General features: G+C 44.4%; 1 protein-coding gene and 1 long non-coding RNA gene across 4 annotated transcripts; one reads left to right on the forward strand and one right to left on the reverse strand.

Moving 5' to 3' along the window:
* Window positions 1-1759: 1759 nt before the first annotated feature.
* RRP12 (ribosomal RNA processing 12 homolog) lies at window positions 1760-24244 on the forward strand. 3 transcript variants are annotated; one of them, XM_083615202.1, is made up of 34 exons: window positions 1760-1989; window positions 2628-2869; window positions 4013-4096; window positions 5011-5087; window positions 6099-6204; window positions 6658-6774; window positions 7044-7182; window positions 7331-7458; window positions 7781-7879; window positions 8091-8182; window positions 8272-8383; window positions 8903-9003; window positions 9099-9213; window positions 9501-9643; window positions 10174-10295; window positions 12013-12077; window positions 12200-12362; window positions 12636-12790; window positions 14334-14401; window positions 15160-15253; window positions 16025-16183; window positions 16325-16405; window positions 17318-17423; window positions 18387-18494; window positions 18876-19033; window positions 19402-19493; window positions 19900-20058; window positions 20248-20420; window positions 20547-20657; window positions 21574-21623; window positions 21861-21939; window positions 22529-22596; window positions 23065-23144; window positions 23777-24244. In XM_083615202.1, the coding sequence occupies exons 1-34, from the start codon at window positions 1851-1853 to the stop codon at window positions 23877-23879; spliced, it is 3888 nt and encodes a 1295-aa protein (XP_083471328.1). In that variant the 5' UTR covers window positions 1760-1850; the 3' UTR covers window positions 23880-24244. The 3 variants fall into 3 exon arrangements, with proteins under 3 accessions (XP_083471328.1, XP_083471326.1, XP_083471327.1); XM_083615200.1 differs by having other exon boundaries at window positions 1770-1989; window positions 20547-20663; XM_083615201.1 differs by having other exon boundaries at window positions 1770-1989; window positions 20547-20663; window positions 21577-21623.
* LOC310763337 lies at window positions 8311-26237 on the reverse strand. Its single transcript, XR_014548581.1, has 4 exons — window positions 26100-26237; window positions 10107-10282; window positions 9464-9623; window positions 8311-8439 (listed from the first exon to the last, which is right to left on the reverse strand). It is a non-coding gene; the product is annotated as an uncharacterized lncRNA (long non-coding RNA).
* Window positions 26238-26283: the final 46 nt, after the last annotated feature.

Here is a 26283-nt window from a genome sequence, read left to right on the forward strand (position 1 = left end):
TGAGAGAATGTGATGCTAACAACCAATACCAAAATGAAGGTCTTCTAGGCTTGCAAGTTGAGCGTGCTGCTTTGTGGAAGCGAGTCATGGGCAGGAGTGACACCCCAATGCCATATGTGCTGCATCAGGAAGATTTTGGGCATCACATGGCAGGACAGAGTCTCAAACAAAGATGTGCTCTCCCAAGCCCACATTCCCAGCCTATTTGCACTTCTGTCTTAGCAGCCTTGGTCATGTAGACATGACCAGACAGGCAGGATCCCCAAGGATCTCTACACTACACGAACTCTGTGTTACAAAGATGTCCACAAACACGACATGAAGGTTGACAACATTAATCTTGCAGTGTGGGAATACCTTGCAGATGTTCACAGTGCCTGGAAACAGACAGATTGTGTATCCACAGCATGGACCAGAGGAGGAATGACCACTGGGAGGAGCACAGAGAGAAGCAAAATCACAGTGCACCTGTAATGGATGTCTTCCCCTCACAGGTGCCAACTCCAACATGAGCACCCACAAAATTCCCCATGAAGGGGCTTGGCACCCACAAATGTTGCTGCCAGGGCCATGCACATTGCATGGCACCATGGGCCCGGGCACCCATGGTCACAGGTCCAAGTTGGCACTCCTGCTTCCTCTGCCCCACCTGCAATAAAACATATATTTCCTGTATTGGTATCTAGAGACACAGCAGGTGCTGTAACTCTCCAATGGTTTGACTTTACCTCCAAAAGGCACACTCTTCCATAAATGGCCTCCAAGGCACCTGGTCACAGTGTGGACACTAATCAATGCTGCCTAAGGCACTGTGCCTCCAGGTTACCCAAATTTAATACAAGACAAACTGGTGTTATATTTTCCACCAGCCTTGCTCTTGAAAACAAAATGTAGCACTTTTGAGTGCTACATCTAGCTTCACTAACAATGAACCCCAAAACTTGGGATCTCCTCCAAACCGGTGCCTAAGTTATTCAGGCATTTTGCCACATCCCCCAAACTGTGAAACAGATACATCAAACTATCCATTTGGAGTAAATTAGACAAGCTGGGGTTTTGAGTGCTGTTAACTAGAAAACACAGTTTGGAAAGTGCTGCAAAGCTTGAGGTTTCTGGTGCAAAACAACTGCAAAACTTTGGCACTGGTTTGGAGAGTATCGGACAACATTGGGTTTTGGGGTGACACCCATGACCCCTGGTTTGATGTATCGATTTCTCAGTTCGGGAGCCACTGCAAAACGTAAAATTGGGCTGAAAAACTCTGCAAAACGATTGCAAAACGTTGGCACTGGTATGGAGGGGATTCTAAATTTGGGGGTTTGTAGTCAATACACCAATACGCGGCAGAGATGGAGTTGGAACCCATGCCTTTCTGCGAATAATTGTCAAGAAGGAATGGGATCAACGAATATGGCATTAAACAATAGTTTAACTCTTAGTTAATTAAAAAAAAACACAAGTTCGAAATCCGCTTTATATCTAATTTTTGCTATCAATCCTCACCACGCTCGTGAACAATTTAACCACCTTTTTTAAAAAAAGAAAACACCTTCTGCTGCCATAGCAGACAAATAGACTCATCTAGTGAGTCAAGGACTTGCGGCAGCATTAAGATTCTACTCCCGGCCTTTTACGCCCACTACCCTTTCGTCGCATACGGAGGGTTATTAACGGGGTCGGAAGTGGATGTTGTATTTTTTCCTCTTTACCTCTTTGGATAGCGGCGGAAAACGTTGGAGGGAAAGCGGAAGTTGATTCTCCGCACGGAGGCGGATAACCGGAAGTACTTGGAAAACAAGGCGGAACTGAGGAGCTGCACGTGGGATTTCTCGTGGCCTGCGCCGTTCAGAATGGGGCGTTCGGGCAAGCTGCGCTCTGGCTCTGCCAGTAAACTCAAGCGCTGGCGCAAGGGGCATAGCAGCGACAGTAACCCGGAGGGGAGACGCTACCGCCTGGCTGCCCGGGGTCGCTTGCTCGCTCCCCGATCCGGTATGTGCGGCCAGGATAAGTGGGGGAATAGAATGCACTTATAGAAGGAGGGGGGATCGGAATAGAAGGGATTCAGAGAGAGAGAAATCTGCTACAAGGGCTTATGGCGTCATGGGGTTGAAGAAAAGCATTCTTCACCCGGAGAAATGTACTTTGTTTAGTTATCCTACGTTATTGAACGTTAAAACCATGGAACTGTCCGACATGAATGAGTTCCTGTACCCACCCTGTGTGATATAGCTAGTGTCAGCATCTTATGTGCCCCATAACACAATACAAAAGACAAGAAGTATATATTTTCTCCTATTAAGTGTGACATTTTATTTTCCACAGCGACCCTTGTTGCTATGGGTGAAGTATTGCTGCCTGTAGTACTTGTTCATTGCTGGTTAAGTTGGAATAAGTAATAGTTGTGGAAGGATACTTGTGCAAACTTTGATACCAAGCCAGTGAGTAGCTATCTAAAGCCGTGGCCAGCCTGTTGTGGATTAATCTCCTTTCTGGATTGCCTGGAAACAACTTGGCTTGTCATTTGCGACTCTCTTGGTAGGCCTTATAGGGACAGAAACCTCATAGCAATCCGTTATGAAGTGTGTTCCCTCCCCAGTGTTGATTGAAGGTTTGTCTTTCCCTTACAGAAAACAGTAACCTGACTGTGGATGCTCTGAAACTGCACAATGAACTGCAGTCATCAGGACCCCTGCCTGCCTCACGGGATGGGGAAGGGAGTCAGCTGTGCATAGAGGAGGATGACAGTGCCAAAACTGCTAAGACCCACAGATCTTCAGCCACCTTCCTGAGTGGACTGAGTGACTGCACCAGCCTCACCTTCGGTAAAGTGCAACGTTTCTGGGAGTCCAACTCTGCTGCTCACAAGGAGGTATTTGAATGCCAACTCCTAGGAAGTCACAAGGGCAGTGAAAGGGGGGGCATAGAATATTGGGGGAAAGCACACAGAGGAAAAAGTCAGTTTTTGACTGTAAGAGGAGATGGAGTGGAAGAGAGGCCAGAAGAGAAGAAAGTGGGTAAACAATACATTAGAAGGAACGGAGAAAAGTGGACACCAAGCAACCAAAGTGATAGACTAAAAGAAGTAACAGCAGTCAACTGACAGTGTGTCACTAAAGCAGCAGTTATGTTGTTAGCTCATTGTTAACTGTCCTAAAGCTACAATATTAATAAGTAATACAGTGGTACCTCGGGTTATAGACGCTTCAGGTTACAGACTCCGCTAACCCAGAAATAGTACCTCAGGTTAAGAACTTTGCTTCAGGATGAGAACAGAAATTGTGCGGCGGCGGAAGGCCCAATTATCTAAAGTGGTACCTCAGGTTAAGAACAGCCCTCCGGAACGAATTAAGTTCTTAACCTGAGGTACCACTGTAATCATATTCATAAGAGTTGCCAGTCTTCCTCTCTCCGTTCGTAACTGAGAACTGTGTGCACTATATTTGTTATTCAGGATTGAACAGTTTGTAGTTGATGGCTGTCTAGTAAAAATGTAAGAGATGGATCCTCAGAGGCACATTATGAATCCACTGGCTTCTTGCTACATATTGGGGGCACTTTGATTCCTTCATTGTTCTGAGGGAAATGGAGAAAGAATTGCTATGCCGTTTTGGAGATTTAAAGCAGAACTTGAATTCATACTTAGATTGCAAGAATGAGAAAAGTGGGCATTGTGCCTCTGTCTCCAGATTGAAGGAGCAAGTGAAATGAATGTCAATCTACCGCTCTTCTCCCTGGATCTCTAGTTCAGACACAACCCTCCTACTCTCATGTCAGCTCAAGAGCCCAGCACAGGGGTTATAGATAGCTGGTCTGCTCTTCCAGCTATTTGCTTATCTGTGTTGAAGTCATGCTGACCAATAATCAGTGGTGGAGTTTTCAGTCTCTCCAGGAAGCATTCATAGGGATGGACAACAATACTTACATGTAGGCGTTGGGGTGGCATGTTATGAGGGAATGTTAAATTAATTAGGTGGGCTTTAATCTGAACTCTCACATTTGGATTCTTTGTTAGATATGTGCGGTATTGGCTGCTGTCACCGAGGTGATCCGAGCACAGGGTGGCGTAGAGAGCGAGACAGAGTATTTTGGTGCATTGGTAAGTACCAGTACTGTGAAATGAGGCAGGCAGGAGCTACCTGGAGGTTTCAGGTCACTGATATGTACAGTTGAGTGTGGTTACCAACAACTGCTGTGATCGCAGTACCCATCAATAATCCCAATAAACAAACAGACTTGACCGTCTTAGGGCAAATAGCAGACAGGAAGTAATGGCAAGACCTTGCAAATAATGGCAAGACCTTGTAGCATTTGCATGAACAGTTTGTCTTGCTTCCCTTCATGCTTTTTACTTATTTATTTTATTACTACGTTTACATCTTGCCCTTCAAGGAAAATTTCCAGGGAAGCTTACATAAAATTCAGTAAGCACAACCAACACCAATCCCACTGGATGAAACAATTCCAAACACCAGTCGGAGTGATGGTGGTGAGATAAGGCTCCACTTGATATGCCCTCAGCCTAGGGAACAGGGAAATAAACCACTAAGAAAATTGCAAAATTCTGCATCCATAGCCCACCCATGGTAGCAACTGCAGAGGGAGCCAATGAACTCATGATAACAATTGAGCCCCACAACACAGCCCTCGTCTATATTTCTGACACTCATATACTGGTTGTGGCGTGCTATGATTGGGTGCTCCTTGCAGCATATCCTGCATTTTATCATAACAATATGGGAGGTGGGGGAAGATTGTCACATGAGCCAGCATATGTCCAGGTTGTTGTTGCCATTATTATTATTAAAATTTGGATACTGCCCTTCATCTGAAGATCTCAGGGTGGTTCATAGCGTAAAAATACAGAATAAAACCACAAAGTACATAATAGAAACAGCATAAGAGCAAAAACAAACCAATAACCTAAAGGTGCTCCGTTAGACTTCAAGATGCAATCCCAGGGAGTCCAACATCCTTTCTGATTACCTCCTGCACCATACTATGTCTCCTTAGATGACTACTCTGGAAGCTGTGGAATCTCCAGAGTCCCTGGCTGCTGTTGCTTACCTGCTGAATCTGGTGTTGAAGAGGTGAGTTCTAAGAACATGAGAAAAGTACTTCTGGACCAGACCAGTGGCCCACATCAGGATGCTTTAGAAAACGATTAGAAGAACTGAGGATGCAAGCATAACCTTCAATGCTATCTTGACTATTTCCCGGACAAAGACTGATCTGGATGTAGCTATTGAATGTGTTGGGCCCTGTTGTGAATCCATTTACACTCTTGACCTCTTTTTTCTTTTATTTTGGCAATGAGTCCCCAAGATAAATATCCTTCCTCTTTGTGTTGCTGTTTCTGTTTAATTGATTGACACATTCATATGATGTGTTACTGAAATAAAAGTCCCCTAGCAATTTTTTGCACCTGTCCTTTTAAACTGTCCTTAATGCTAAAAAATCCTGAATCTATTAGACATTCATTTTCTGGTATCTTTTATGCAGTCCTGATCACTCAAGCACTTCTTTGTACATTTACCACTTCACTATATCTCTGTTTAGATAAGATGACCCGAATTGCCCACCATGATCCAAGTATGGATGTTGTTGCTCTTACACTTGACAATGGATAACTGTGCAAATGATGAAGTGCAAGAGCTGGTCTGGGCCTTTGGTGACTCTCTTGTCTTTTGAAACAGAGTGGATGATTCATGTACTGGGAGATTAGAAGTATAAGGTGCTACCAAACTAAGCCTAGCTGCAAGAGAGTAAAGTTCCTTGGAAGCAAAGGGTAGTGGAATATAGTCATACCTTGGATCTTGAACACCTTGGCTCCCAAACAAATTGGCTCCTGAATGATTGAAACCCGGAAGTGAGTGTTCTGGTTTTCAAACATTCTTTTCAAACATTCAAACATTCCGTGGCTTCCGATTGGCTGCAGGAGCTTCCTGCAGCCAATCAGAAGCCGCACTTTGGTTTCCGAACATTTTGGAAGTTGAACAGACTTCTGTAATGGATTCTGTTCGACTTCCAAGGTATGACTGTACTTGCTATTGTTTCTGCCTCACATTGATGCCTCCTTGTATCTCTTAACTCCCAAATAGGGTACCAGGTCCTGTGCTGATCAAGAAGTTCTCTGATACATCAAAGGCCTTTATGGGGATCTTAGGCTCCCAAGCCTGTGGAGACTCCACCTCGGCCCTGCGCTGGGTAAGTGTTTCAGGAGAGGACTAACTGTGGGGCAGGAGGGACATCTGGATATTGGGTGTGGACAGCTGTTGTGATTAATGGAATCCTTTATGTAGTGTGATGTGCACTTGTGATTGTATTGTGAAATCCCTTTGAGATGCTTCATGGGAAATAATGCAGAAATGAAATATAAATAAATAAAAAATGCATGTCCAGGAGTCAGGGGCCATTCTGCATAGCTTCTTGGTTTATTGCTTCTCACAACCACTCCCACAAGCAAGGTGTGTGGAGCAGTGCTGGGTTGAATGAATCCTGTTAATAGGCTCAAAGATAAAAGGCGTAGGTAGTGTTGTCAGATGCATCAGAAATTTTAAACTGAACCCCTGGCTTAAGGGCTCACTAGTGTATATGCAAGGGTGTTTCTTGGCATAGTGATAGCACTCTATATGTCCATCCTTAATCTGTCTGCTTCAGGTGCTCTCCTGCCTAGCTACATTGCTGCGAAGACAGAACCTGGTAGCTTGGAATTACCCTGTGACGATGCAAGTTTTTCATGGCATTCTCAGCTTTACTGTCCATGTCAAGCCCAAGGTGAGTTCACATCACCTACCCTGCTCAGCACAAACCAGTCAGTTTCACTGCACTTGGCAGCATGCACCCCAGCGCTGCCACAGTAACTTTCGCTTTTGTTTCGTCTGTTAAATGTATGTCCCACTTTTCCATGTGGAATGCCCATGGGGGCTAACAATAAAGTGTAATAAGAGATGTAGCTCATTTCCAGTATGTAACTGCTTGGAGTTGGGCATGAAGTAAACAGCCCAGCTCACCACCCTCTCTCCCTCCCCTTTCCTCGGTTGCAGGTTCGCAAGGCTGCTCAGCATGGCGTTTGCTCCATCCTGAGAGGTAGCGAATTCCTCTTTGGGGATGGGGCTCCCTCGCATCACCCAGCTGCATCTTCTGCTGCCAAGTTCTGCGTGCAAGAGATTGAGAAAGCTGGAGGTACTGGAGACGGGAGATTCATAAGTTGTGTTTTATTAACATTTGCAAGCTGCTCTGGGACAGATCTCCCTGAAGGGTGGGCTGTGAGTTTTATAATAATAAACTGTGTTGGAGAAGGTAGCAGTGCTAGACCTCTTTGGTTTTCCAGGTGCCAAAGAGGCCACAACCACTCTTCATGTACTCACTCTGCTGCGTGACTTGCTGCCCTGCCTGCCTGCCCCATCTGTCAAATCTTGCTGCGAGACCCTCCTTCGAGTTATGACCCTCAGCCATGTGGTGAGCTCTCTTCTGTTGGTTATCAGTGGCTCTGTGGCGCTGCCTTTGCTCTGGGGATGTCACACCGCCCAGTGGGGAGAGCCAACATGCTTCAGTAAGAATGAAAGCATGAATAGTCTTTGTTTGTTACCAATGGGGGCTTGGTATGAATTACCGATGTACCTAAAGTCCCTCTTGAGGATGGGAAATAATTGCCCTGTCACTTTAGGAGGGACACTTCATTACCATATTTGGCACACTGGCTTTTGTGGGGGAGCCAGTGTAGCTGGTGCTTCTAAAAGAACTTATTTTTACACATCTTCTCTCCACCCCCCCCCCCCAGCTAGTGACAGCATGTGCTATGAAAGCTTTCCACAGCCTTTTCGTTGCCCAGCCGCCCCCATCCTGCCTGCCAGCTGAACTCAATGCCCAGATCATCATGGTGAGTACTGTAAGAGTCAGACTAGATGAGTGGGAGGTGCATAACCAGCCCTGGGGGCTCAAATATTTAGTTATTCCTTTTGGTACATATATATCCTACTTTTCAAGGCAAAAACCCTTCTCAAAGCAATTCACGAGCTAGTATTAATACAACTTTAAAACAATGCAGATTCAGTAAACAACCAATAACGCTATCTATTCTGCTTTACCAGGCCCTATATGACTATTTACCCAGTGAAAATGACCTGCAGCCTCTGCTGGCCTGGCTATCTGTCATGGAGCGGGCACATGTCAATCTGGCAAAGTAAGGAGGAGAGTAGTGGGGAAGATGGATGGGTGGTGTTGGGTCTACTCCCCAGCTGGTCCATAACAAAAGGTCTCTCCATTCTCTAGGCTGCAGTGGGATCTGTGCTGGGCTCACCTTTCCCGCCTCTTCAGTGCGGCAATGAACTGCTTCCTTTCTCCTCACACACAGGTGGCGGCGGCTGCTGCTCAAACCCTAAAGGTACTGTCCTATCTTTACTCCCACGTGTACCATGTAGGGCTGTCAAGAATTGCGTGCTGCCGAAATAAAGATTTGTTTGGCATTTCAGTGAAAGTAAGCAGCCCCACTCTCCCCAAAAGTCCTCTTTGTGAATAGACACCTACAGAGAACTTTTGCATTGCCAGCTTCAGTTCAACCCTATGATGTAACAGGATACTTGGACCTACAGCCATCTTGCTGCAAGCACTGATTGGCACTCACCGAAAGCCTGCTTAAAGCAGGCATCGGCTGTGCTGGTGGGGAACTCCTTAGCACAGTCCATCACTGCAAGCTTGCTGTATAGCCAGTCAGCAAGGAATAACTGGAGCACTTTAATGCTCCTGATTGTTTGGCATCTATGTCACCATGTGGGTAAGAGGGCATGGTTTGAGGAAAACTGCCTTGTGGCCCAATTGGGACACATGATGGACTTTGCCCACCCCTGCTGTAAGGAGAGTGGGCTAGTGCTAAAGCTCTGTGTGTGTTTGTCTCTTGTTGTAGGTCTTGCTCAATGAATGCGTGGCCCCCCACATGGCAGAGCTGGGGCTGGTTTCCTCTGCCACCCCCTCTGGACCGGCTGCTCACGTCTGCAAGATGTTCAGGTAGCAGAAGTGGCCCAGTGGGTTGAGGGAAAGAGGTCAAAATCCTGGTTTTGAAAGGCTGCGTGTTGAATAGCTATTTGCTTTTCTCCTTGCAGGGCAGTGGAAGAGGGCTTGACATACCGGTTCCATGCGGCATGGGCCTCCGTGTTGCAGGTTCTGAAGACTTTCTTTGAAGTGTGTGGGCATCAGTGCCATCTCGCCATGTGTAAGGTAAAGGAGTTTCTGTGGTGACTGAGCCCTGTTCCACAAGAGACAAGAAGGGATCCCCATGGCAAAAGAACAGTTGGACACTGAGGCCTTGCAAACTTCTGAGATGCATTGTTGCTAAACTTTTCTAGAGCTCTTAGGATCGTGAGCTGGAGTTTCGTGGATGCATAAATGTGTGTTATACAGTGGATATAAAGAAGTCAGTGATAGGAGTCATCATAAGAGGCTAGGCTGTTTTATAACACATGCTTACTTGTGTGATGCTCTCTTTCGTTTTCCTTTTTCTGCAGTGCTTACAGTCCTTAGCTGACCTGCGTGGTTCCCCACACTTTCCTCACACTGTGCTTCTCGACCAGACTCTAGGGGCTGCAGTGACCGCTATGGGCCCCGAGGTTGTTCTGCAGGCTGTACCCCTAGATATTGATGGCACAGAGTGAGTATAATCTCTGCCTTTCTGGGTTTCTGATGTTTCTATCCCTTCCCATAAGACAAGCCCAGCTGGATCAAGCCATCTAGTTCAACATCCTATTCTCACAGTGGCCATAGGCAGATTCAAATCGGATTTCACTACCACCTGAATGGGATAGAAATGTGACTGTCTGAATGGGCATCTGCATCAGGGTTCATATGAAAAGAAAAGTTGGGATCTCATATTCTTCCCATAATTAGGAACACTGTTGCATGTTGCAAACTCTTGTTTAGAAGGGGTTAGCAAAATCACATTTGAATCTGCCTTTGCCATTTAGTTAGATGCTCCAAGAACATAAATTCTTGGACAGGACTGTAGGCTGAGCTGGGTGTTTACTACTTGGGGCTTTCACACCTCCACTATCTTACGGCATTGTTGTAGCTGAAAGTACTCCCAAAGGAACATCGGCACCAAAATCCAACATAACCCACATATATTGCTTCCCCAATCCTCTTAATTTTGTCATTTGTTCTCTCTTCTGCTTCCTCCACAAGGGAGACACTGGATTTCCCCCGTAGCTGGCTCCTTCCTGTACTCCGAGACAGTATCCGAGATGCACCCCTTGCCTTCTTCTCCAGTTACTTCCTGCCACTGGCTGCCACTCTAAAACACAGAGGTAACTGACAGTGTAGATGGGCAAGACCATGAGCACGTACCAGCAGACCTGAGTGTTGGACCTTAAAAGAGCACGACAACAGCTCCATCTCTAGGGTTTAAGATTGCAGTAGAGCTGTGGTACATTCCGCCTGGAGAATCCATCAGAAAATCTACCATACCAGACATCCCAAAACAAAATCCAGCTTCTAATGAGATTTCCCCTACCCTTCAGCAAGTACCAGATTTGGGGTATTTGGGAATACAGAATGAAAAAAAATACAGATGTTAAAGCTCCACATTTGAAGTCTCCGTCTTGGGATTTAGTTATAGTCTATTGTTGCATACCAGTACTGTTTGCATTCAGCAAGCAGAAATTCTTTTTTAAAAAAATAATTTTTATTGGTTTACAACAAAAACACATAATAATTTCACATCCAATTTTTCGCAAATTATTTCTTTTCTGGACTTCCTTCAGCTTTTCCGTAAATCATCCATAGTCATTATTTAAATTACGCATTCCGTAGGTTTGTATTGTCATTGTTTAAACCTTTCTTTTTCTATTCCCTTTAAACAATACTTTTCGAATTTCACAGTGCTTCTTTAAATCCCTCTAGCGTTATTTGTCCCTCACTTATACTTTCCAGATATTCCACAAATTTTCCCCAGTCCTCGATGAACTTTTGGTCTCTTAAATATCTAATCTTCCCAGTCAATTTATGCAACTCAGCATAGTCTAACAGCTTCATTCTCCATTCTTCCATCGTCGGTATTTCCTGTTGTTTCCATTTCTGGGCCAGTAACACTCTTGCAGCTGTCACTGCATATTGGAAAAATTTACAGTCCTTTCTCTTTATCTCATTTCCTAATATTCCTAACAGAAAGGCCTCTGGTTTCTTTATAAATGTATATTTTAATATCTTCTTCAATTCATTACATATCCTTTCCCAGAAGCCTTTCACTTTCTTACATTCCCACCACATATGGTAAAAAGAACCTTCTTTATCTTTACATTTCCAACACCTATTACATGTCTTATACATTTTCGCTAATTTTACCGGTGTTATGTACCATCTGTAAAACATTTTCATAACATTTTCTTTTAACACCATACATGCTGTAAATTTTTAATTTTCTTTCCATAATCTTTCCCAATCCTCAAATTGTATGTTGTAACCAAAATCTCTGGCCCAATGTATCATTACCGACTTAACTTATTCACCCTTCAAATTCCATTCTAGCAACAACTTATACATTTTGGATAAAATTTTAAAGTCGTTATTTATTATTTCTATCTGAAATTTTGAATCCTTGTCTGCATAACCACATTCTTTGATATCTTTCCTAAACATTTCATTTATTTGAAAATAATGCAACCAGTCATATACATGTTCTTTAACCTGTTCATATGGTTTCATTTTCCATTTTCCTCCTCCTTTAAATAACAATTGGCCATATGTAATCCAATTACCTCTCATATTAATTCAGCAAGCAGAAATTCATCCTTTGGGTCTGCACCAATTGTGGCTTTGGATACGGGTTAGATCTGCACAAATATATGGGTCATCTGTTGTATGGAGTGCATCATGACAGCAGTTGCCTGTTAATTTCATGAGATTTTATATAATGTGCAAACTCCAGGTGTCCTACAGGCAGAGTGCATTGATTTTCCCCTTAGGTTAACTTCTTCATATATACTAAGCTACAGTCACAGACCTCTCTCTCTTACCTTTCTCCAGCCACAGAGCTTGACGAGGCTAAACGGAACTTAGAAGCCAAGATCTACGATACACTGCAGTGGCAGGTGAGGCAGCACCCCAACAGTTTTGCTTTGCGTGTTTTCTGCATCTAGGTCTGGCACCCTGTGCCTAAAAGGTTTGGAGAGTAACTGTGGTTTGTAACAATGCTCCTTTCTCTGTCTTTCAGATCTGGACCCTTCTGCCTGGTTTCTGCAGCCAGCCTACCGATGTGGTATCCTCCTTCAAAGGACTGGCACGTACTTTGGGCATGGCCATCAGCGATCGCCCTGATCTGCGGCTCGTTGTGTGCCAAGCTTTGCGCAGGCTAATTAACAAAGGCTGTCAAACAGGTAAGATCTGTCCGTGGAAGTGACCCTTGCTCAGTTTACTCTAGCTAAGTCACTGTGGCTGGAGCTGTTTCTGTGCTAGTTCTGCTTCTTGCTGAGGATGCAAGAGGGGAGAAAGAAGGGTAGAGTGCCTGGCAGGAGTCTTCTGCCGATTCCAACATTTTGAAGCATGCTTTACCAGCAGCATCTTTCTTTCTTTCTTTCCTTCTTTCTTTCTTTCTTTCTTTCTTTCTTTCTTTCTTTCTCTCCATTCTCTATATTTGCTTCTCTTTGCAGAGGCCGAGCGTGCTGAAGTTGGGCGTTTTGCAAAGAACTTCCTGCCCATTCTATTCAATGCCTATAGCCAGGAGGGTGGTGCCAGCGAAAGCCCTGTACAGCGGCGTTCTGTGTTGGACACTATAAGGGCCTACTTGACTGTGACGGAGCCAGGGGTGAGCAAAGCTCTGTGAACAAGACCAGACTTCTGAGATCATCACTACTTGCTTTGTCATTCCACCTTTCCTCTAGAAAGTGGGAAGCCAGCAGGGTTACTAGTTTCCAAATTCTCAGGACTTGGTTTTCAGGGCTTATTTTAAACTTTTTTTAATATTGTGTTTTAATTGTTGTAACCTGCCCTGGGACCTTGGAATGAAGGGTGAGTAATAGATTGTAATAGCAATATCAATCACCTCATGTGGGCCAGCTCTATAAGTGAACAACGTTGCTAGGAATAATAATAATAAGAAGGAGAAGAAGAAGAAGAGGAAGAGGAAGAGGAAGAAGAAGAAGAAGAAGAAGAAGAAGAAGAAGAAGAAGAAGAAGAAGAAGAAGAAGAAGAATTTGTATGCCGCCCATCTGACTGGGGTGCCCCAGCCACTCTGGACAGCTTCCAACAAATTATAAAACCACAGTAAAACATCAATCCTTAAAAACTTCCCTATACTGGGCTGCTTTCAAATGTCTTCTAAAAGTCAAATAGTTGTTTATTTCCTTGATATCTGATGAGAGGGTATTCTACAGGGCTGGCACCACTACCAAGAAGGCCCTCTGCTGGTTCCCTGCAACTTCACTTCTTGCAGGGAGGGAACTGCCAGAAGGCCCTTGAAGCTGGACCTCAGACAAGGGCCATTCTCCTTATTTTAGCCTCTTAATATAATTGATATATTTTTGTAGTGATAAAACAGGATGGATGGATGGGCAACAGTCTATACACATAAAATACATTTTCTTTTTCTGTTGTAAATCCCACATATTAATATAAAAGCAGATGGGTGGATGTGCAGAACACTGACTATCAGCTCAAAATGAAAAGCCCTTTGCTAGAAAGGCTTCTCATCTGCCGCTTTGGAATGTTCACTCTTCAAGGTCATAGCAGAGAACTGAAAGACTGCAGTGTTTGCTAGTATGGCTTCCAAAAGCACAAATCAAAATATTGTTTAACCCTGAAGTGTTCACGCAGGAGGTTTTATAGTTGAGTTCTCTTAGGCCTTGTCAGATCCAATATGGTTGCACTTCTTCTTGCTTCAGACCAACTGGATACAAGCTGGTCACATCTCTAAGGTCTGCCAGTGCTAGGAGAGAGAGGGGGGCAGGTGTCTGTAGCTGGGTGGATCTCAAACATGGGGGGGAGGCCTTTCCCCATTAGGGCTAGGAGAATGGGGCTCTGACTGCTGACACCTACAAAAACTGAGGCTGCTCAGTTCAGTGGTTTTTGTTGGGGCAGGGTGCTACTGTTATTGATACTGATTTTTTTTGTATCCTTTTAAAGATTTTATAATAGCATTTATGTGGAAATTGTTCAATTTGTGTACTTTTTGATGTTTTATTTATTGTTTATGACTGCGTTTGGTTATGTTTGTAATTATGTGTTTCCCCATGCTATGAGCTGCCTTGCGCATGTTTTGAACTATGGAAAGACAGCATACAAATATAACAATGTATGTGTGGTGCAAAAGGAAAGCTCTGGGGATGACACTCTCTTTATCTCTATTGCAGATGGTGCATGCTTTCCTAGAGAAAGCTAGTGAAAAACTGACCAGCTCTGATAGTTCAGAGTTCACTAGGTAAGGACACTCCAGAGTTTGGATCCGTCTTTTTCCATACAGTGGAGAAGAGTATCCTCAGATGGGTTACCCACTTTTCTGTTACATAAAGGTAAAAAGGGACCCCTGACCATTAGGTCCAGTCGTGGCCGACTCTGGGTTTGCGGTGCTCATCTCACTTTATTGGCCAAGGGAGCCAGCATACAGCTTTCCGGTCATGTGGCCAGCATGACTAAGCCGCTTCTGGCGAACCAGAGCAGCGCACGGAAACACCGTTTACCTTCCCGCCGGAGCGGTACCTATTTATCTACTTGCACTTTGACGTGCTTTTGAACTGCTAGGTTGGCAGGAGCAGGGACTGAACAACGGGAGCTCACTCCGTTGCGGGGATTCGAACTGCCGACCTTCTGATCAGCAAATCCTAGGCTCTGTGGTTTATCCCACAGCGCCAGTCGAGTCCTTTTCTGTTACACAGGCCTATGTAAATCAGTATTGTTTTCATCTTTCTGTGGAGTAAGCCCCTCTCTGTCCCACTCCTCTTTAAGCTCCAGAGCACCTCATTGGAGGCCTGATTTTTTCCTTTGTTCCTCCCAGGTGCTCCCCTCTCCCTGCAAGTCAGAGAAGGCAGAGAGAGTGGGATGCACTTGGCCCTAGTAATTGTGGAATCTGGTAGGTTTGCATTAATAAGTAGTTGGCTTTGTACTATTCCCAGGGAGAAGCAGAGTCCTAAAGATTAGCTTTTGTGTTCACGCTTGCTAACTGTGCCTTCCCTGTTGCAGGCTTTCTGTGTTGGACCTTGTTGTAGCCATGGCCCCTTACGCAGATGAGCCATCTCTGCATGATCTCTATAGCACCATCCAGTCCTCCTTACAGGTGAGCTGCCTTTCAGTTGGCTGTTGGAGTGTATGCTGTGGCACATTGCAAGCTCCAGGCCTGCTAGCTTTGACCACCATGATCCCTGCTCTTCCTGAGAGTGCTATATTGACATCCTTAAAATCAGTTTAGCTATTACATTTAGGGAGACAGTGTCTCAATCTGTTCAGAAGGAGGCTGCAGAGTTGTTTGACCTTATCCTTTTTACTTGGCTTCTGCTCCCCAAAGTTGTGTGGAAGCAGTAAGGCATGTTTGTCTATGATCCATTGCTATCCTGGTCAGGCATAATCTGTCTGCTTTGGGCAACCCTATGGTCCTTGTTTCATGTTGAGTGCCTATCCTCTTGCATCTTCTTGGCCACAGGGGTAACTTCCTAGGTGTTATCCCAGCTGTGTGGGAGCTGCTTATCCTTGAACATTTTCTGTGTAGCAAAGAGAATGTTCAGATGATCCAACTGATGCTGATTCTGTGCGAAAGACTCACGTAATTGACCCTCACATTCCATACGCTTGTGACATTTAAACAGTCTCTCAACCACATGGAAACCTCTGGCAGATATTCAGCTCCTATGCAACTAAAATATCTAAAAGGAACTAGACGGTCCTCAGGTCCCTTCCAACTTTGTAATTCTATGATTCTATAGATGTGGCTTCTACCTGGTTTCTGGAATACTCTTCCCCCCACTTCCATATTGTGCAGGCTAAGAGCCTCTGTTCTTGTGTGCACACTGTTTGTTTTTGCTAACTAATTTGTCTGGTATAATCATCCTAGAACAAAGACCACAGGATACAGAAGAAGGCATACCGGGTGCTAGAGGAAATATGTGCCTCTGACAGGCCTGCCTGTCAGAACTTTGTTAGAAGCCATCTGGAGGAGCTACAGAGTGCCCTACTAGGCTCTTTGCCCAGTGCCACTTCACCTGCCAAGAGGGTAAGGAAGGTGTCTGGGGAGAAGACACTTGTTGCTTTCCTCCCTGTAGTGGGTAGGGTGCTGAAGCACGGGAGGTGATAGAAATAAGAGATTGCTGTGCCTGCCTGTCTCTAACTCCACACTCCCATTCTTTGTTCCCAGCCCCGTTTGAAGTGCCTCTTCCATGTTGTCAAGCAGCTCGCAGTGGAGCATGAGGATTTCGTTACTGCCCTGGTGCCAGAGGTGAGCAGAAAAGGCAGTGGCAGGCAGGGTGCTGAAGGAATGGGGAAAGTAGGTGGGCATTTGTGTCCGCAGAAGATGGGGAGAAATAGTACTTCTGGGGCTAGAGGTGGGAGCATGCATGGAACTAAATCTTCATCTCCAAACAGAGCCAAGTTATGGTACAAGTTCCGCTATATTCTGAATTCCCACATCTTTCTGGCCCATAAATGGAATTTTCTCCTCTCCTGCCTGCTGCAAGCAAACTCAAGCCCTTTGGCAAGTGTAGCTATGCAGCATGGAAATCCTCTCTCATTCCTTGCTTGCCTTGTTTCTTTTGCATTACAAACATCTTGTTCTCATGCTGTGAATAAGCTGTTGTAATTCAGAATTAGGAATTTTGCTTCTCCTACCTTGCGATGAGGGAATAAATATATTCTCCCATCTGTGGAGGACGATACCCTGTAGTGGGTTGTTGCTCCCACTTACTCCAACAGGCAGGGCTTATGCAGTTTTGCCTTAGTCCCTGACAGTTGGAAGTTACTGCCAGTTTCTGACCTGCCCTCTCTGCAGTGCTCCATCTTCAGGTTCACCTGATTTGCTCTCTTTTTTAAAAGCAACGAACTAGAAATGTTTTCTCTCTCCTTGAATCTGGATTAGATAGCGACTGCCTTTGTGAAATCGTCAGAACAAGAAGTTCCCTACTGCTGAAAGTGTTTTGTCTGTTGTCACACGTTAAAAAAAAATAGGTCAACTTGATGGCTGTAGTTTTTGTGCTTGGGAAAGTCTTAGATTGGCTGGAGCTCTGGTAATACATTTTAGATCAATGGCTTATTTTTCAGTTCTCTCTAAAAACGGATGCTGATAATACAGTGATGCTGAAAACTGTGGGGCAGAGTTGGGTGATGGGGTGATGACAGGTACCTTTGTATTTAGGTCATACTCTGCACCAAGGAGGTGTCGGTGGGTGCGCGCAAGAACGCTTACAACTTACTTGTAGAGATTGGTCATGCTTTCCTGCGCTTTGGCCCGACACCAAACGGTGAGTCCTGGTTTGGCCACATTGGGCTGTTACCAAAAAGAGATGGACTTTTTTGCCCTGTGCCCCCTATCTTTCTGTCAAATGCTGTGTTGGCTCCTATGTACACCCCTTCTATTTTTGACCACCTTACATCGCTTTCCATCTCTGCTTCATTTATTCCAGTAATTTTAGTCAACTCTCCTCTTATCACTGGTCCATATAACCTCTTCTGAATTTTGCCAAATTTTGCATTTAATTGCTGAATTGAGACCTGGATGAACTTTGTGCAAACTGAAAATCTGTACATATTGATTTTTGTGTGTGTAATTCTGTTTAGCAAAGGGCAATCTATGCAGGGTACTGAAGTCTAACCACCTGACTACTAGAAATCCTCCTTAATTCTCTCCTGTTTCAGAGATCTCATCAGGCAATGCCTACACATTTTTCAGATTATCCTTGAATCACAAGTACTAGAATTTTAAATTTGGCATCTGATATTAAATTCCACACTAATTAAAGAAATGCAGGATTCACTTAGCCCAGATTCACTGAGGCTTTGAATATCCCAGTCTTCCACCCTTGCACTGTATAAAGCAGAACATATTTAACATTTCAGATCGGTTCCTGCTTTCAGAAGAAGGGTTTTCAGTAGCCAGAACATGGGGGCTTTTCTGTCCTTCCTAATTCAGTGTATTATAACTGTTGCCTGTTCCCTTCCCAATATTGCCTATCTACTATTGATATCTGTACTCTTGTCTTTTTGGTCTCTGATATTCCAGCTTACTCAGAGACCTGGATGTTAGCATTGTCTCCATAGTGCCTGGGTTCCGCTTTTGAAAACCTTTCATTCACATTGGGTTTTCTGCAACATTGTAGCCATTTTCTGGGGGAGCCACTTCAGCCCCAATGCCACCTGTGAGGTATAGTTGGTATCTTACTTTTAGCAGTTTCAGTGCAATAACCCCCAGCATTTATTCCCTCTAGATGGAATGCAGCGTTATCTCCTCCTGGTTTATGCGGGCTTGACCGGTTCAGTCACCATGATCAGTTGCACGGTGCTCGCTCTTGCCCGTTTGCTCTTTGAGTTCAAAGGTGAGAGATCTGAATGCCAAAAACTTGCTGGATAATGCTTATAGCCTCAGTAGTTTAGTACAGAATTCTCTTGCGGTTGGCAGGCACCAAAAGTTGGGAGGCACCAAACAGAGTTTGGAGACTATTTGAACTGAGCTTATTGCATGGATGCTAATGAATATGTCTAAGGGTAACATGAATGGTTGTATTCACTATCCTGAGCAGAGAGCTTTGTGCCCTTGGGGTTCCAAGCACCACACCAGTTGTAAGCACTGTAAGGCCTGTGCTGGGTTGCTGGTCAGTAGAAAACCTGCTGAAAGTAATCTGAGCCCTGTGTTGTCTGGCGCTCAAAAGAATCTGAAGAATTGAAGTATGTCTAAGATTAGCTTTACTCTGCTGCAGAACACGTTGGGTCAGATGCCCTGGAGCAGCTCATGCAGCATGTCTGCCTCATGGTAGGCTCACGGACACGGGATGTCGTCAAGTCAGCTTTGGGCTTCCTCAAGGTCGCACTCTTGCTCCTGGACACGGCACTGTTGAGTCGGCACTTGGAGACCATGGTGAGAAGAGGGAATACACTAGGGCAACCTGTAGGAAGGAAGGTTCTGGGAATAAGAGTAGCTTAGTTTGCGTAACTTAAAGGGAGTGACGCAGAAAGGTGCCTGAATTGTTGGAACCTATTTCTGCCCGTTGTCTTGTCTAGTTCCTGACTCAAGAGTTCATGGGTATATATTGGAATTAATGATCCACTCTTTCCCCAGCTTTGGTGAGGTGTTGTCCCACTTATCGTGCTGTTGGGAAGCAGTAGAAGCCCGGGGAGAGGGGCAGGTTTGCACACATGCATGAGAGAGAGAACCAAGGGAATTTATTTCATGCAAGGTGTGGTTGGGGGGCCATCAGAATTCTAAAGCTTGTGCTCTGCTTACAGTTAGAAGCCATAGGAGGATTGACAGACGACATGAGACGCCATTTCCGCATGAAGCTACGAAACCTCCTCTCCAAAATGATCCGCAAATTTGGGTAAGTTCTGGGATTAGAGGGAGGACCGGGGAGATCCTGTGTTGTGATGCTCAGGAAAAGTTCTAAGATCTATATCACATTGCTCAAACACTGCTCATTCCAAAGCACTTGCTTCCTAGATGTGCTTGTCTTGAACTGTGCCATCTTGGATACAGCTTCATGCACACAAAACCTTGAGAGTGATGACCAAGCACTTGATAGTAGTCCAGATGTTGCTGGACTCCAACTGACATTAGCTCTAACCAATATGGCCAAAGGTCTGGGATTAACTGGAATTTTAGTTCCAACAGTTGGAAGGCGACAGATTAAGCACTGGTCTAATGTCTGTCTAACTTCTATGACTGATAGTGGGGGATACGTGAGAGACTGATTTCTGTGACACTGGTCTTCCATCTTTACTTCCCAGGTTTGAGCCATTGCAGGCTTTGCTTCCTGAGTCGTATCGCAAGGTGCTGTTGAATATCCGCAAGGCTGAGGCAAGGAACCGCAAGCGGCAAGCTGTGAAACGGGCAGCAGCCAGTTCTGTAGAAGAAGGAGGACCATCACAGCGTCCCATGGGGGAGAGGTATTGATGTAGTGCTGGTCTTTTGTCTTCATGTCATGCCATTGTTGAACCTAAAAGCTACAGTTTTTTAAGGCTAGAGCAGGAGGGATGTCTGCCATGGCAAGTGCGTTAGAAGGTGAAGTGTTCTTTATGTTCCTCTGCACCCTCAGTAAGTACTACTTGCATTGCCTCTTGCCTTCTTGTTTACAGTATGGAGGAGGTCCTGGCAGACTCGGACTCTGATCTTGAAGATGACATCAAGCAGCACAAAGGAAAAGAAACCAGGAAAGTGCTACGGCAACAAAGCCAGGCCTGGCTTAAGGAGGGAGAAGGCGATGAGCCCCTCAACTTCTTGGACCCTAATGTGGCCCAAAGGGTTCTGGGTAAGGAGCAGTTTGACAGTGGCACAATCTGCCTTTTCAGTTTGGGGAAAGTGGGAGATCATTTATGCTGAGATAAAGGGGTTGTCCTATCTCCTTGTAAGTCTTTTGTGATCTTCTTTTATGCAGCTACCAAACCAGGCACGGGCCAGGCTGCTAAAATCAGCCATGACTTCAAGGTATCAGCTGATGGCCGTCTCATTATATGTGAAGAGGAGGAAGAAGAAGAAGGGGCTAAAGGTACTGGTGGATAGTCTAATGTATTCAGCTGAAAACTGGCCATCAGTGGTCTACAAACTATGACTGGGCTTGGTATCCAAGCAGTAGTTTATGTTAACCAGCTGTGAAGTCCAGTTCCACTATGATAGTATCAATATTGTATATGTTTATGATCCCGATACTGTTTGATGGAATTGTTTGAAGTTGGATAACTTGGGCTTTATGTAGGCTGGTAAACATGTGATTTATTTGTTTTACTTTCAACATGTGATTCACTCCAGGGCTTTTGACACTTTTAGTCCTTTCAAATTAAGACTGTTCACTGTCTTCACATAAAATTATAATGTGCTTAAATATGTATTTACTTCAAACTATTTTTATACTGCCCTTCCATTAAAATAATTAAATAATTATAATGTAATAATATAATAATTTACTGGAAACATAAAGCAGTCCAATAAAACATACAATACAATGTAGGTGCCACCACAGAGAAAGCACTCTTCCATGTAATCACAAATGGAGTTAGTGCCATAGGATGCAATGCAATTCAGCAGCGCCTCCTCCAAATATCTTAGGGAACATCTAAAATATGTTGCTCAGGGCTTACCAGCTGTTAAATGTTAACCCAACTTACATTGTTTCCTGGTAATAAAAAACAGCAACCAAAATGTGTGTGGATTATTACAAAAATGAAGCACTAGCAGTTTTTCAAAGAGTGTTCTGGTGTGCTTGTGGCATGATTGCAGTCCTGTCCATACTCTTCTGGGAGTAAGCTCCTTTGAACACTTTGGTGTTTGCTTCTGATTAAAGTTTTATCATTTCAATGTGTAAAAACATATTGAACAGCTGAAATGCATACTTTTAACTATAAATGCAAAAGATTTTACAAAGATGTTTTATGTATTCTCACGCTGATTTTTGTTCTCTGTTACAGGAGTGGATGAAGAGATGGCAGATCTTATGCAGGAAGTCGGGATCCGAAGTGTAAGTACTGAGACATGGGCAGGAGGGGGGGAAATAGGAATTTCAAGCATTTTCTTTAAAGGCCCACACAGTTGCCAAGGTGAATTGCTTGCTGAAATCAAAGGGGAACTGAGCTTGACTGTCAAATACAGTTCTTGTTACCAAGCAGATAATGCAGGAAAGGGAGAAGGCCTTGGAGACCCTAGTGAGAAGCCTGATTCATGTAGCAAGTGCTGATGCTTGGAAACTCTGTTGCAGAAAAAGGCTCAAAAGCGCAGATTCCGAGAAGAAGCAGAGGATGAGGAACTGGGCACTGATGCAAAACCACAGTATAAGGGTAAGTGCTTTTTTCTGGGCTGGTGGTGTGGACTTAGCTGCCTTATCACATTGGATACATATCCCTGTAATAGGGAAGGGAAAGAGAATGAGATGCTACTGCTTAAGGTTATTTATATACCACCATCTCAGAAAATTTCAGGATGGTATACAATGAAATGTTTACATAAAACACCATTAAAAAGAGTACAAAATAATCATTTCAATCAGCTGTATAGGCCTGCTGGCATATGAGAGATGCCTGAAAGTCAAAAGCAAGGATACCTGCCAAATCTCTGCTGGAAGAGTGTTCCACACCATGGCCAGTTGAACCTCTGAAACAGGGGATAATGTGTTGTGCTTATGCTACAAAACCACTCAGTGCTATGTCTTGCTCCCAGTTAAACCTTAACACAGATAGCCCATCCACAGTATGCTTTCTTGTGCTGCTGAAGCACAATGTGGTCGGGGAAGTGTTTCAAACAGGCTGGCTGCACTTCAAGCATTGTTGGCTACAAGAAGCCTACAATCCAGTGGCGGACTGGGCAGAAACCTTTTTGTACAGCTGAGAGAAGCCTAGAAACTATTCCATTATTGTTTGTTTTTCACAGCTGGAGGTGTTGGAATCCATCGGCCTATTGGCAAGAATGCAGCACCTAGTCAAGCATACAAGGCAAAGGTAAGATTGTGATGTGAATAGTTAGGACCTGGCATTGCCATAACTCCCAGAAGTTGATTATTTGTATAGAGCCACTTTTTCCACATCATAGGAAGCCTTGTTTATTAGACTTACCAAGCAACTCAAGTACAGATTCATAGTATCAAATTATGTTAAAAGATGTCTTGGTACAAACATTGAAGATTTCTTGTCTCCTACCAGGAAATTTCCTTGACTTACTTATGGCAGTCTTCTACAGAGCACAGCATTCTATTAACTCCCACCATAAACACAGGACTGCAGGCTGGCTCTCTTTTAAAGACGAATCTCTGTATCTCTAAGCTAGATCCGGTTTTAAATAATTGATCTGAATGTGAGGCATTGATAGACGTTGTGAGAGCTGATGTGAAGGCCCATTTTGGCGGAAGTCTGCATTTTTCCATGTCTTGCTTCCAGTCACTAAGCACTGATTCTCTTCTGTTTCTACAGAAAGGCAAAGGTGATATCAAGAAGGGCCGCCTGGATCCTTATGCCTACATCCCACTGAACAGAGCCAAACTTAACAGAAGGTATGATATGGGGATGCTGTGGGAAGAGCATAGGAAGCTGCTTATACTAGGCCATACCGCTCATTCATATAGCTGACTATTACCACAATGACCAATCACAGCTCTTCAGGGAGGTCTTTGCCATCACTTGCTACCTGGTTGGAGATGTCAAGCACTGAATCTGGCACCTTCTGCAAGCAGATCATGTCCTCTATCATTTGGATTGATCCCTAGCCAGGAGGAAAGTGGAAGGTGGAGGCATTCGGTTGTGCAGGTTACGGGTTGCATCCATTGTTAGTTCTGCTTGGGGTGGACACATTGAAATTAATGGCCTTGACTAACTTCGGCCTTAATTTCAATAGGTCTACTAAGAGTAGAATTTAACTTGATGCAACTCAGTGTCACTGTTCAGGATTTCCCTCTATCTGTAAAATGCTGCCATGGAGTTGTGTGTGCTTGAAACCAGCTATGTTCTCTTATCTCAAGCACTCTGCTGGATATTCTTCAGATTTGAAGCTTCCTTTTTCACTGGTATCCCAGACCTGCTTTTGCTGCAGAAGCAGGGCACCTAAAGCCTCCATGGGAGAATTACACATGTACCTGCTGTGCTTGTGGCAGTACTCATTCTAATCTCTTCTCTCTCTTTCTGGCAGGAAAAACGCAAAACTTCAGGGACAGTATAAGGGCCTGATGAAGGGGGCCCAACGTGGTGCCCAGGCAGGCAAGAGGCATCGTAAGAAGCAGCCCCATGTCTGAAGAAGACAGGTCCCCTTGAAACTCTCTGGGGTGCAGTTCCTGTCAAGGCAACCTGACTCTGGATCTGGTTGCTGCCACCTCACAACCTGAGCTGCTCTTTGGAAGTGGAATGAGATCACTAATTCCACAAGTTGCAGTGTATACTTTACTCAGCCAAAAAACGGTGAAGATGTGTATTCTAGCCCAGACTCCCTTCTACTATTTATGGAGCTATGCAGTAGGGCTCTTCTCACCAGATGCTACTGCCATGGGGTTTTTTTGCACAACTATGTGTGCTTCATCTAGCCTTGAACTTTGTGCAAGAGAGAGAAGTGTGATGAACTTCTGAGCAATAAATGTAACCAATGGAAGTTGGTTGTGTAAAAGCTGCTGTCCCCATCTGTCTACTTTTTCTGGCTTGAAAAATGCCAGAACTAGCAACATAGTTGTGCTTTTGGGAACTATGCTAAACTTTCTAGGAAGTTTAACATTTCTCTGCATTTCAGGATTTATTCTATGAGGAAAGTGACTGGTTGGTATTTGTGAAAATTAGAAAATAGTAGTATTATAGTCAGAGGCAGAAAGCTATGAGAAATTCTGAACCAAATTCCATGTGCCCATTTTATATGTTCTCTTGCTACATACATCCCAGTCAAGGAGTGTACCAGTCAGAACACATGCACAGGGACAGAGCCAATGAATCCACAATGAGGAGAATGCCCACCCCACGCACATGCAAAATCATGCCATAGTTCCTGTAATCAGTCCCAGTTGCTCAAGCAGCAACAACACCCCCCCTTCACACAGTGAGTTTGAATCCCCCCCCCACGCTGCTCACAATTAATTAACAAAGCACAGAGCATCCTTAACTTCCTTCATTGATTAGGTAAAGGTAAGGTAAAGGACCCCTGAACGGTTGAGTCCAGTCGAATTAGACACTCATCTCTTTTGGGACAAGAGAGCCAGCGTTTGTCCGCAGACAGCTTTTCCGGGTCATGTGGCCAGCATGACCACAGCGGTACCTATTTACCTACTCAAGCTGGTATGCTTTCGAACTGCTGGATTGGCAGCAGCAGGGACAAAGCAACAGGAGCCATTATCTCCTTATCTACAAGCTATCAATACAAGCTGGGGGTGGGCCGTGAGTACACTGGCAAGGCAGATGTCAGGGAAAAAAACCTCAGCAAAAGTTTGCATGGCAGTTCATGAGTCACTAACCAGAGCAATAATCACCCAACCCTTTCTTATTTCAAAGGTTGACAAGATCTACAAAAGCCATAATGCACCAAACTATTTTTTGATGCATGTGAGTCAGGGATGGGGTTGCCATTTAATATCTAGTTTGCAACATTTCATCTGAGACAATACAGAGCCAGGCAGATTTGGTGTGAGGGCTGAGGAGAGAATTCCTGCTTTTGTAGATGCTTGTAATTGATGCTTTAATTGAGATCTCTGTATTGCAGGGGGTTGAACTAGATGATTCTCTGGGTCCCTTCCAACTCTATAATTCTATGATTTTATGAAGACTTAATCCTAAAAGCTATACTATAAAGATAAAACTACTAATTCTGGAATAGTTCCAGTGGCATTACAGAAAGAAGCACATCAGTTTACACTATTTTAATTCTAATATTTGGGTAGAAGATGAGTCTTCAGTAGGCCTTGACTAGCAGCACATAGTAATTTTTTGCCATTTAACAGTTACATCTTATGCAAATGCATTCAACAAACACAAATTTTCCCCTCCGCAGGCATTTGAAATCAAATTAATTTGTGCTATTTTGTTATTTTTTCAAATACACTGCTAGCTGATGTGGAGTTGTAAATACCTTGGGGGTGGGAAACCTCTGCCTTTTTATAGTGCAAGTAACAATAGGTTTGCACTGCACAGAGTTTTAAAGTATGTTCAGCTTTTGGGGGAAAGACCGTAACTGGTAGAATACAAATTTGTTGAACTGGTCCCTGTAGCTGTGCTTTCTCGGCTGATTTCTGTGTCTCGACTTACTAGGGAAGGCGCAAGAGCAGTCCTGGCCTGCTTATTTTAATGGTTAGTTGGCAACCTTATTAGGACACCTACCAACTTGGAAGGGCAGAGAGCTCACACACAAGTGGACCTTTTGCCACACCAGCTCTGCATCTCCCTGCCATGGCGACAAGAAATATACGAGGGCGCAGGAAATATACGAGGGACGGGGAGAGAGCTGTCGCTTCTAAGGGCTGCAAGCGCTTCCTTTCGCCTACTAGGTCACAGCGTAACACCGTAGCTGTCAAGGCGGCGTTGGAAATGTCGCCGATAAGACTACAATCCCCATAAAGCTTAAAGCTCCATTCTGGGTTTGCTCTCCCCGCCCTCTTGTCTTTGTGGGGTATTTCTCCTCCCCTCTCCTCGGTTTTCAACGGCGCTTCCAGGCCTGATGGTCGTTAG

This window comes from Podarcis filfolensis (genome assembly GCF_964270895.1).
Source record: "Podarcis filfolensis genome assembly, chromosome: 5".
Taxonomy (NCBI): Eukaryota; Metazoa; Chordata; class Lepidosauria; order Squamata; family Lacertidae; genus Podarcis; species Podarcis filfolensis.